This window comes from Dermacentor silvarum, chromosome 4 (genome assembly GCF_013339745.2).
Source record: "Dermacentor silvarum isolate Dsil-2018 chromosome 4, BIME_Dsil_1.4, whole genome shotgun sequence".
Lineage (NCBI taxonomy): Eukaryota > Metazoa > Arthropoda > Arachnida > Ixodida > Ixodidae > Dermacentor > Dermacentor silvarum.
Window position 1 is genome coordinate 99,985,413 of NC_051157.2, and position 12,162 is coordinate 99,997,574.

Consider the following 12,162-nt stretch of genomic DNA (forward strand, 5'->3'; position numbering starts at 1 on the left):
GTAACGCACAGCACGAAATGCACGAAAGACATGCAAAAGACAACGTCTTGGCAGTTTGCGCGCTTGCGTGACGCGCCTGAGCAACTTACAGCACCCTAAAACATTATTACTGGAGAGCCTAACAATAAATATTCGGGGTTCCGCCAAGCATGCATGGTGGAACTATAAATCAAAAAGGCAGTTGGCCGTGTCCTCATTGCTTCTACTATCGAGCAATGATCATACACTTGGCAGCAATCATGACCAATGCAACGTGGCGTCTCTCATAATTTGACTTGTGGAACTTTAAAGCGCAATAAATTATCAAACAAAGACTTTGGATCTCCTCAACAGTTCTAACGCAGCACGCTATAGTGCAATATTAAGCCTCTATATAACTAACGGCGCATACATAAATTCAAAGCCTTTGCACAACCTATACAGAAGTCGTCTTCTTTTTCGTTCTCAGTGCTACCCGTCGCATCATAGACCGTGCTTCCATGAAAATATGGCTACAGACAATGATAAAGGATGCCAAAATTTACCATATTCATCATCTGCAGAGATGTACAGTGGACCTCAAGGTCTGTTAACGTTCACCTTCAGCAAGTGCAAAGTACTGTACGCCGGTATGAGCCGTGCTCATTTATTTCTGTTGGAGTGATTCATTCACACACGTTCACAGCTTCATGCCAACAGTGATCTCAGGATCCGACTTGGTAACTGACGACCAGTGACTGCGTGGCATTAGGTGGGGCAACAGTTGTGCCAATATATACGCAATCTATAAGAAGGGAGACATTAAAGAATTGAAGAATTATAGACCCATTAGCTTGCTTTCAGTATTGTATAAAATATTTCCTAAGGTAACTTCAAATAGAATCAGGGCAACACTTGACTTCAGCCAACCAAGAGAACAGGCTGGCTTCAGGAAGGGATATTCTACAATGGATCATATCCATGTCATCAATCAGGTAATCGAGAAATCTGCGGAGTACAGTCAACCTCTCTATACGGCTTCTGACATTTTATTCAGTAGAGATACTAGCAGTCATAGAGGCATTGCGTAATCAAGGAGTACAGGAGGCATACGTGAATATCTTGGCAAATTTCAGCAAAGATTCCACAGCTACCTTGGTTCTCCACAATAAAAGTAGAAAGTTACCTATCAAGAAAGGGGTCAGTCAAGGAGATACAATCTCCTTGACAGTGTCCTATTCAGCAACAATGGGGACGAATTACAACAAATGATTGAGGACCTTAACCGAGAAAGTGTAAGAGTGGGGTTGAGGATTAATATGCAGAAGACAAAAATAATGTTCAATAGCCTGGCAAGGGAACAAGAATTCAGGATAGCCAGTCAGCCTCTAGAGTCTGTAAAGGAGCACGTTTATCTAGGTCAATTACTCACAAGAGACCCTGATCACTAGACAGAAATTTATAGAAGAATAAAGTTGGGCTGGAGTGCATATACGGCTGGCATTACCAAACCGTGACTGGGAGCTTACCACTGTCGTTGAAAAGAAAAGTGTACAATCATTGCATTCTACCGGCGCTAACATATGGGGCAGAAACTTGGAAGTTAACAAAGAAGCTCGAGAACAAGTTAAGGACCGCACAAAGAGCGATGGAACGAAAGATGTTAGGCCTAACGTTAAGGGACAGGAAGAGAGCGGTGTGGATCAGAGAGCGAACGGGGATAGCCGATATTCTAATTGATATTAAGAGGAAGAATATCAATTAGGAAGAACGCAGCCCGGTAACGCTATCGCGTTCCACTCTTAAAGGCGAAGCTTAAGCGTCCTCCAATTATTGTGACAAAAAATAAACCATGGACAAGGCACTGTCCTTGCGTTCTTTAATTTTTTCTTTAATCCATACATACATGGTCCACGTTTTTGATGAGGTATTAGCGGCTAGTGAGAGCTTTTTCAGTTTCTCCTTTGCAATAGCTGCTTGTAGCGCTCAGAGGTCTGAGGTGAGCTAGAGCACGAGGGCGACCGTGACAACCTTCATTTCTTGCCGCCTTCGCTGCGCGCAGAGGTGATCGGTGCGGTGACGTCAGTGCTCCTTATCTGGGTGGTGACCGGCATCCTCGTCTACATGGCCGTGCAGCGGATAATCCTGGAGGAGTACGAGATCAACGCCACCATCATGCTCATCACTGCCGGCATCGGAATACTCGTCAACATCATGTGAGTCGCGAGGAAGCATGTTCTCGTGTCGAAAGCGCGTAACGAAGCTCAGCTATAATGCCCCGTTATGACCGCGAACCGCAATTCCAACTATTTCTGTGAGCAGCATATGCCTAAATAGTCTGTCAAGGTACGAAATAAGACAACGGCCTCTCGCCGACAATCCAAACCATCATAAAGGCAGGATACATAAAGTGCAGATTACTATCGGCACGTTATGCATAAGCACGTTATGAATATATCTACACGTGAAATGGATGCCAAGGGTGCAAAAGGAACGTTGCCTTGACACGCACATTGTTTCTTTAGTCAGCGCCTAAATGCGCTCAGTGGACATTAAAGCACGTTAGGGCTTCCCGCGCAGTCAGTCAATTTTCTTCTTTCTTTTTTCGTTCCGTAGTATCAAATTTAATTGTATTTCCGAGCCCGTTTCGCCGTGTATATGGCCTTGTCTTGAACAAAAAATTGTTAGATGTGCGTCGGGTGACCCGATTCCTTTGTGCATGTCTTGGCCATATGCCGAAGGTGTACGTAGTAATACACATGTACTGACGAGTTGGAAGTACTCTGTAAACGGTGTTGATGAGGTTGTAAGTATACCACTTGTCACTCAGCGAAAAAAAAAATAAGAGTAACGGCGCCATGTAAGGCACGCCTTACTCTAAGAATTTGACCTACTTGCAGGATGAAAACTGACAAGTGTCGGAGAAAAGCCCACAGAATAGAATTTGCGTATTACGAAGACGATTTAAAAAAGATACAGTTTTGTTGAAAATTATTTTTTAATGTAATATCTCTATTTTCGCTTCAGTGATGCATAGCTGTGCAACAATTTCCTGTATATAATCACATTCGAAGCATAGTCACAAGGTCGGTTACTTCAAAAGACGATTGATTGAATGTGAGTGAGGACTCGTGGCTTTCTCTAAAACCAAAAAAAGAACGAACAAGATCGCTTGGCGAAGTCGGCTGCCCGGAAGTAGCCGAGTGTGCCGGCTACCACTGATCATTTCAGCAACTCCAAGGCCGTGCTCCTCTTAACAACGCGAAAACACAGAAAAATGCACAGGCATGCAGCCTGACAGACTCAGAGGACAAATGAAATGCAAACAGTCTCGAGAGTGTGGACGACGGCGCAGCCTGCGTCGCCTGCGAGTCACGGTTCGTCGCACGTGAGGCTGTAAGAATGCACGGTATTTGTTCTCTGCTCCTTGCTTCGCTCAGCAGTTTGTTTTCGCCCGCCGGAGCGTATATTCTCTGCAGCCGCTCGCGTTGCGCCATAATCGGAGGCGACCGCGGCGGCATCTCGTGTGTATATCCGCCGTGTTGGTTCAGACGTTATGACGCAGCGCTGCAGAGCACGAGGTCGCGGCACTTTTAGGTGGCAGCCATATTTTTTCGGGTACTGCGGCAAATGGTGGAAAGAACGGCCGAGGTAGCGCTCAACCTGTTCCTCTCGCGTTTTTGCCGCCAGCGTTCACTTCCTTGTCGTAGGCTGCGCCATCATCAAACCTGCAGTCCCTGCGCCGGTCGCGAGGTCAGATGATGACTGCATGGAGTCGAGATTAAGTGCGTTTGCTCTAAACGCGGGTGCGAGAGTGAAATTCTAGTCTGCAGTCCCTTCCAATTGTAGCTTTACTGGGCGTCTTGAGCGCCTGCTTGAAACCATTAGGCAGGATATATAGCAGTGGAGCCTTCTGCAGAAGGTTTCTGCAACGTGTTTCAACCCTGCAATGTAACCGATGTGACCTGCAGTACATGTAATCAAAAGTATGCTGACCTCTTTTCTAGCGAGATAACTAGAGAGAGAGAGAGAAAAGGTAAAGGAAAGACAGGGAGGTTAACCAGAAGTTATCTCCGGTTGGCTACCCTGTACCGGGGGAGGGGTAAAGGGATGCGAAAGGCGAGGGAGAGAAAAGTAAGTAAAAATAAAGAATAAAAAAAGGAAGGAAAGAAAAGAAAATCACACACGCATACAAGTTATCTTTTGGTTACAACTTCCCTAGCTCTCGCTTCAGTCTTTCGGAAGCGACTATATATATATATATATATATATATATATATATATATATATATATATATATATATATAGGGAAGTTGTAACCAATCGTCGCATAAGAGAACATCCTGAGTTTAGATTGATGGAAGCCGAGAGTTCGCTTAGGCGAAGAAATGAAGATGCGGAGGTTTTGTGAACGTGGCCGGTTGAATTCATCGCGATACTATGCAGAGCGAAGAAATCCTGAGCGATATGAAAACACGTGGTTTGCCACTACGTTACTAGGCTTTCTCCAGCTCCGCTGTTCTCTGGTGTTTTGCGGTAGCAGAGCCACGCATAATTTTTACAGCGAAGCTGTATACCTCTCATTGGTCAGAAAATTTCGTGGCGTAAACACAATACGCCAGGTTAACAATTGGAGGCAGATGGCATATCTTTCTTTGCAATCGGGCATATATATATATATATATATATATATATATATATATATATATATATATACACTTAGGGACGCGTCACCACGCATTCATATATAAAAGGAAGACCCGTCTAGCAACTCACTCAGTTCATTCTAAGACTACCATGCAGTAGCGCACCCAGGTTCTCTGCCAGGAGGAGGGGGGGGGGGGTTCAATTTTGTTGTAGGGGGGGGGGGGGGGGGAGCAAGCACTTTGCAGTGTATGCAATTTCTTTTCTTTAGCTGGAGGAATCCAAAAGCAAATAAAATGCCTAATATTATAATAATAATGACACCCAGGATGATGACGATGTTTATTTCTTCAGCGTTTTACTCAAAATGATTTTGGAGTGAATGAATGAACAAGTCAGTGATTGAGTGTTTTTGTTAATTAGGAAAATTCGACCTTCACGCCACCTCCTGAAATGTAATAACAATGTGAACAGAGCACTGAAGGTACACGTTGGACGGGTGGGGCCGGAGGCGAGGGGGGGGGGGGGGGAGGTTAGAGGTAACTTGGTTTGCAGGGGGGGGGAGTTACAACACCCGCACCCCCCCCCCCCCCCCCCCTGTCGGTGCGCCACTGCTACCATGGGTAGACCACAGAAATAAGGACACCAGAAGAACAGCGTGAATACAATGCTCGACCATGTATGGTGTTTAATACAGCTTCGCTGGACATTCACGTTCGCAGGGTGGGATGGGGGCCAATTTTTTTCGCTTCCCCCGTCACCGTAATACATCGTTAACTACATGACCCAGACGCTTTGTGATCGCACGATGCCTTACCTATACGTTTTAAAGCGCGCCAGTGACCTCATTAAGCGGCAAACCACGATGGAACGTATTCGCGACACACTTTCGGCGCGGTGGCATCACCTTGTGTCGGTGCGTGGATTATCTGTACTTTAAGCAACCGCGTTGTGTATCCAGGCCGAAATGCGTTAACCCGTTTGGTTACCGTTTAATGCGTGCACACTGTACAGCTATGCATTTTGGCCATAACACCGCGGACGTCGCACGGCCTGAACTGGACGCGCCTACACGCTATAGGAACGCCGAAAGTACGCTGTAAATACGCTCCGTGTGGTTACAGCCTCCCCTTGTATATATGGGCTAATCTTTCGGCGCCTTCTCCACGCAGCATGGGCGTGGCGCTTCAAGTTGGCGGCGTGCCGCACGGCCACTCGCACGGCTCGCACCACTCGGGCGACGACGACGACGTTCACCTGAAGGACCGTGCCAACGGCGTCGCCGTCATCGAGAACGGCGGCTCGGGGCCCAGCTCGGTCGGCAACACGGCGCGCGGCTCGGGCAACATCAACGTGCGCGCGGCGCTCATCCACGTCATCGGCGACTTCCTGCAGAGCCTGGGCGTCTTCGTGGCCGCGCTCATCATCTTCTTCAGGGTGAGTGCACCACGTGGGCCAGTTACGTGTGGGCCAGTTATAGGCATGCTTGAGCAAGTGGAAAGGCACGCCGGTGCATGCGGGAAAGTGCACGCACACACAGTGTTGACTTATGCACCTATGCATGTTCCGTTATAACGTCAGAAAGATGTGTTTCGGTTTCACGGAACAGAACGTGTGGTTGTTCGGTTGATTTGGGTCAAGATGGTATTTTGTCAGCGTATGTATAGGTTGCAGGGAAATTCGAGATCATCAAATGTTACGTCTATTAGTATACCAAACGAACAGACCGAATATGCCCACCCTGAGTGTTCTATGAATGGCAGTGTAATGCCGAGGACAGAGGCGCTTCTTTCACTGAAAACGCGTGATCGAAGCGAGGTGAAATAAAGCGAAAGAATGTTGCGCGCGTTGTGCATTATATTCTATCTTACCTGTTTCTGAGCTTATCTCGCGCCGAGTTTTGCCTTGATGTTCTATAACTCATCGCAATATTGTTGGATGAACGATGTTTTCCAGCACTTATCCCTGATGATGAACTGCAGTTATCAAATCAGAGCAGGGCATTTTTATCTTTTCGCTCCACCATCTATTGCAAGATGCTCAAAATATTTGCCAAGAATAAGTACTCCGCAGGTAGCAACCTTTCTTATCTTTAATTCCTGCATGCTGCACGATTGATGACGCTAGACACTGTACATAGTCAGGGATGGTATGATAAACGTGTCGGCTTGGAGAATGACAGATTAATAAATGCATGTGATATACAACTCGGAAATTGACGCATGATGAGGCATGGAACCAAAGAAATGCTCTCAACACTAAAATTTACTGAGACCTTGAGACCATCCCTATACGCGAGGTTTTTATCGGCCGCCAAGCTATCCGTTTCTGGGCGGGTATTTTGTAGCGATGCCTTATGACTTATTCTATACTAGTCTTATCATCCACCGCTCACGGCCGACTGATCCCATTGATAACGCGAGCGGACCGTAGCTCTGACCACTGACAAAGCGCGATAAGCGCGAAAAGGCGTTAGCACCGGAAAGGCATCGCTACAAAATACCGGTCCCGGTGCGCTTTGCTATTAGTCTACCTGTCGTTTTCATGTTCTGACAACAAACATGAAATGCTGTTTTTTAATCCATGTTTGTTTGCATAGAGAAGTCGCACTATTTCATTTCGTTGAGCATTTGGGTCTCAGTTCGGTACCTGTGTTATTTGCAGTATGAATCAACGTGAAAGTTATAATACGGCGAATGAGCTCGTAGCGGTGAACACTGGAAAACCAAAGCATCCAGAACAGAGACGCAAACAAAACACGCGCTAGGCGTAGTGTGTGGTCCTCTATCTCCTGTACTCGGTCTATGCATCGTTGCTGTGCCTCGGAAAAGCACACGTACAGTGCCATCCACTGTTAAAGGGAACACTCTTATGCGGCCCTCATTTCGTTTGTGCTCTACATATATCTGCAAGCACTGGCTGAAGTTTATGTCAGTGCACTGCACAGAGGCGGAGAAAGGTGCCAGTTCCTCCAACCATAAGTCACCTGCTGCAAAGCCATGGCCATCGGCCATTTGCCAGAGGCAGAACTCGGCATGTGTGTTCCCTTTAACAGTGGACCGCGTGGTACGTCGAAATGACTCGATTCGTCGTGCATCTGGTCGTATACCAGCAAAGATAACCACTAAGCTGCCAAGCAAATTTCCAATTCGGAATGGTTTTGGTGCAGTTGTGTTTACCATTTTACCTTGGCTATCACATTATACCAACTATGGTAAACGTGTTTGCGCAGCCCGACTACCGCATCGCGGACCCGCTGTGCACGTTCCTGTTCTCGGTGCTGGTGTTGTTGTCGACGATGGCGATCCTACGCGAGGCCTTGACCGTGCTCATGGAGGGCAAGCCGAGCGGCATCGACTTCCGCCAGGTGCTCACGCTGCTCGCGCAGCAGCCCGGCGTGCACATGGTGCACAACCTGCGCATATGGGCCCTGTCCATGGACAAAATCGCGCTCTCCGCTCACATCGTCATCCGTGAGTATCCTTTCTTTCTTTCTTTCTTTCTTTCTTTCTTTCTTTCTTTCTTTCTTTCTTTCTTTCTTTCTTTCTTTCTTTCTTTCTTTCTTTCTTTCTTTCTTTGCTTGTTTGCGTGATTGTTTATTTATTTATTTACTTATTTAACGTCCCCGCACAGGGGTATTACATAAGCGATGGTATTACAACAATAGTTAAAGCATTATTAGTTAAGGTGAGAGAACCGCTGACACTTCCGTGAATATAGATGAACTGAATGATGGCCGCGATGTCGTAAGGACATCGCTGCAATCACCATCCTATCCTCGATTCGCGCGTCGCGAAGTCACGATGCCGATAGCGCTCGCTATGTACTGTAGATATAACGGATGCATACCTTATTAACGTTGCCTGCAACTGTGCATACGAGTAGTCGAGCGGAGGGCAGCAAAAGCACTTCCCTAAAAATGATGCGTGTCGTGTTTAGTAGTTTAGTACTCCTTCCGCCTGCAGGTTATACATAAAAGACGGGGGGTTAAACAAGGGATACGCCTTTTAATCAAGATATATAACCTGTCGCGGGGGCTCAGCGTCTATACGACATTCGTCTAGTGTGGATACGTGATCGCCGGATCGACTGCCGGCCATGGAGGCTGCATTCCGATGGAGGCGGAATTCACAACACCCACGTGCCAAAGTTTTCTGTGTACTTTAAGAAAACCACAGCTGATGGAAGCTAATTTAGAGCCCTCCTCTTCGGCGTCTCTCACGGTTATGCTGCTTTTGGATGTTAAATGTCATCGATCAATCAGTCATGATTAAAATAAAAGCTCTGTAAGCCACATATAGTTGAACAATTGTGTTCAATTATATGTAGTTATCAGAGCTTGTTTTGTTATTAAATGTTACAAAACTATAAACTTATCACTACATTCTAACGTAAAACCCAGTTGTCATAAGGCAGAGACACCGCATTGCGCACATATGCACCGACGTCACCCATGAATTAGCTCTTTTCGGCATCCACTGCAGTCTGTCACGAAATAAGATTTCATTGTGGTATATTCGTCCTGGCTGACTGCGTCTGTATTTGTATTTACTTTCATTTTGCTGTTCCTCCCCGCTTTACCTGCAACACATCCACCATTTCATAAATAAGTAAAACAAGCCTGTCAATTCTGCATTATTCTTCAGATTAGTGTAGTTGTTTCCTCAGAAAGCACGCTGCGTTGGCTCTGTTGCACCTCTTTTCGTTCCCACCTGTGCAGGGCCGAACGAAGACGCCATGCAGGTACTCAAGTCGTGCTCTCGCATGATCCGCTCCAATTACGACATCTTCGAGCTGACACTGCAGATCGAGGAGTACCACGAGGTCATGGACGATTGCGCCAAGTGCAACGACCTCAGAAACTGAAGCGTATACTCTCGCCCGAAATCTGGGCTGTTCTTGGCCAATGCATCTTTTGCGGGCAGCGATCAAAGAGACGCGCCGGCGACGCTGGACGGGACGTAGTGCGCCGCTTTTAAGTGCCATCTTCGAGCTCGGATGGAAAAAAAAAAGTGTGGACCAGAGGAACGTTCAGTGTGGATTGCGCAGTGTTTAGGAGTTTTATCTACCTTTTTTTTCTTTCTTCTTTGTCGCAACGTTGTTGGATGATTCATCGCTGATGTTCTGTTCGAGTTTCGCGAAACCTGGTCTCGATACTGCCGCGGGTGGCATAGCTAGCGAATAAGTTGGACCGGTTGGTTTCAGGATTGGGACAGAGTATATAACTAAGGGTGAAAGCGCGGAACCGGAACGAAAAGGAAACGGGACGCAATGCTGGACGTAGTGTTTCGTGCGCATCTTGTGTATCTAGCGTTGTTCTGCGAAGCTAGTTTCACAGGACACAGCATATAGATTTGTCTCATGTGCTCCCTCTAAATTTAGCTTAGTTGAAATGTGTTTTCCTGGGCTCTTCAGGCCAGTGACGTCAGAATGCTAAGGGGGGAGACGTGGGCGGGATTGGGGGAGGGGGGGGGGGGTCGGAGATGACTGTGCTTTACTAATTCGTTTCGAACACTGCTTTGCACCAGTTACTAGTACTTCAACGCTATCAAAAGTTATTCACGTCGTGCGAGGAATTTGTGTAGCCTGGTCACTGTGTGCGCAGGTCATCTTGATCACGTTAGCGTATGATAAAACTAAGCTGCGTCTCAATGTGATAGATGCTGCGGCTTGAACTTACTCGTTACAAAAATAAAATCACGGTGTATCTAGAAGAGTTATAGACCAACGCGATTTGCTGCAGACACTTCGCTTAGCTTGACGAAACATAATCTACCTACTAATGGCAAGTCTGCTCCTATGTTTAGGGAACAGAATAAAAAGCGTAGTGAAAAAAAATCCGGAAATTTCGTCTGGCTTCTCTTTTGTTTCTTGTATAGCTATGCGCTGTTTGTGATATATTCTACAAGTAGAAGTTTTCCCTGTATTTCTCAGTCATAAGCTATGGGCTGCTGTGCCATACTGCTGAAGATGAGACGGCAGTTCGGGTAACATAACCAGATCAGCAATCATTATTTTTTTGTCACCCGCACGCGATGCTTAACCTAGTAAAACTTGAACACTGCTGTAATTCGCTTTCTATTTTGGAAATACAACAAGTTTTGATTATTTCGCTGATTGACAATACATGCCTAGCTTAAGCCATAACGCCGTCACCAGTGTCAGAAAGTCACTGTTCCAGTCGTGGTACACTGAGGATCTGATTTAAGACTGACGCAGTGCGTTAAGTCTTTCCAGCATAGTTGCTACGGTCAAGGTAATATAGCTTGCTTGTCATTTCCCGTGCTTAAAATTCCAATCCACACCTCCCGCGGCCTAGCTTGCATTGTACTCCGTCCGACTGCAGCCTTGTAGCTCTCGTGAAGAATCGAGACGATCCTTATCACAACTCATTTAGTGTTTTCGTGCTGGCTTTGAAATGTAGCTGTGAGTTTTATTATTTCTTAGCTTCATATTTGCCGTGACTACTTAGAGCGATGTTGCTTCAACCTAAAATTCTATTTCTCGCCGTAAAAGCCACAGGAAAGCAACAAAAACGAACGCTTCAATGTGCCCACGAATGTGTTGCGCGTTCCTATCGGTTTAACAGCGCCGGTTCGCGTACGACGAACGGTTGTGATCGCTTAGGCTGTGAACTGTGATTATGCCCCAAAGTTTATTGTTCACTTGTTACTGCACTGCAAACTATGTTGCATCAATGTAAGAATGCATTGCGTCCCTGTGTTGCAAGGGCATGCATCCTCCTGTACATATTCGCCGTGTTTACATTATGTATCTTTGTACATAACTTGATATAAAGGTTCTTTTTTATCATTGTCTGCATCATTGTTATGAACTGGCATCATTCAGTCCTGTTCAAACATAACTGCAGCACTGAAATGGTCCTTCCATATAAGTTGGAAAGTTGAGCAAGCTGGTTGACATTTGTTTCAGAGCGAAAGCTCTACTACACCATGTTTCGCGAGGTCATTCATCGCGTCGCAATGACCTTGAGCCGCGGAAGCGCAAGTGTGCATGGCAGGTGTGACGTCACACCACGTGATCCGCTGCGGAAAGGCGTCGCAGCTGCGCTCACTCGGAGCCTCGCCGCTGCCTGACCACGTGACTAGGCGAGGGTTTAACGGCTGCTTCGTCGGTGCTTGGTCGCTCAATTTCGCCATGGATGGCGCGCCGGCAGGGCTGTCTGTGCGTGCGCTTCGGCACAAGCGACAGGATGAATCCAATCATCCAGTAGATATAGCTAGACGGCAGCCTTAGACTTGGTCTTCCAGCGAGCACCACTTGATTCCACAATGTGTGTAGCCAAAGTTGCCACCATTGCTAACTACACGGACCATAAGACCGTCTTCGTCACCATTCAAGAAACAGACGCTCTATCAGATTTGCAATAACGCTTAACTTTAATGGAACACTGTGTGCATAGTCTTTGCAAAACGAAGTCAAACATATCCTTCGCTCGTGATAACTAGGTTTACAACAGTTAAACCTCAGCCATATATATATTTTTGCTTACAGCGCAATAGGGGCACGATGCGGAAGGTGGACACGTAGCACGTGTTC

At 46.5% G+C, this 12,162-nt stretch overlaps 1 protein-coding gene across 2 annotated transcripts in view; it reads left to right on the forward strand.

The window, feature by feature from the left end:
- Positions 1-11,416, forward strand: part of LOC119450450 (zinc transporter 2) — a 31,878-nt gene extending 20,462 nt beyond the window's left edge. For both annotated transcript variants that reach the window (XM_037713891.2, XM_037713892.2), the window contains 4 exons: positions 2,021-2,174; positions 5,775-6,039; positions 7,835-8,075; positions 9,323-11,416. In XM_037713891.2, coding sequence (XP_037569819.1) covers positions 2,021-2,174; positions 5,775-6,039; positions 7,835-8,075; positions 9,323-9,468 — 806 coding nt within the window. In that variant the 3' untranslated portion in view covers positions 9,469-11,416. The remainder of the gene's footprint in view (positions 1-2,020; positions 2,175-5,774; positions 6,040-7,834; positions 8,076-9,322) is intronic.
- The last annotated feature ends 746 nt before the right edge of the window (positions 11,417-12,162 follow it).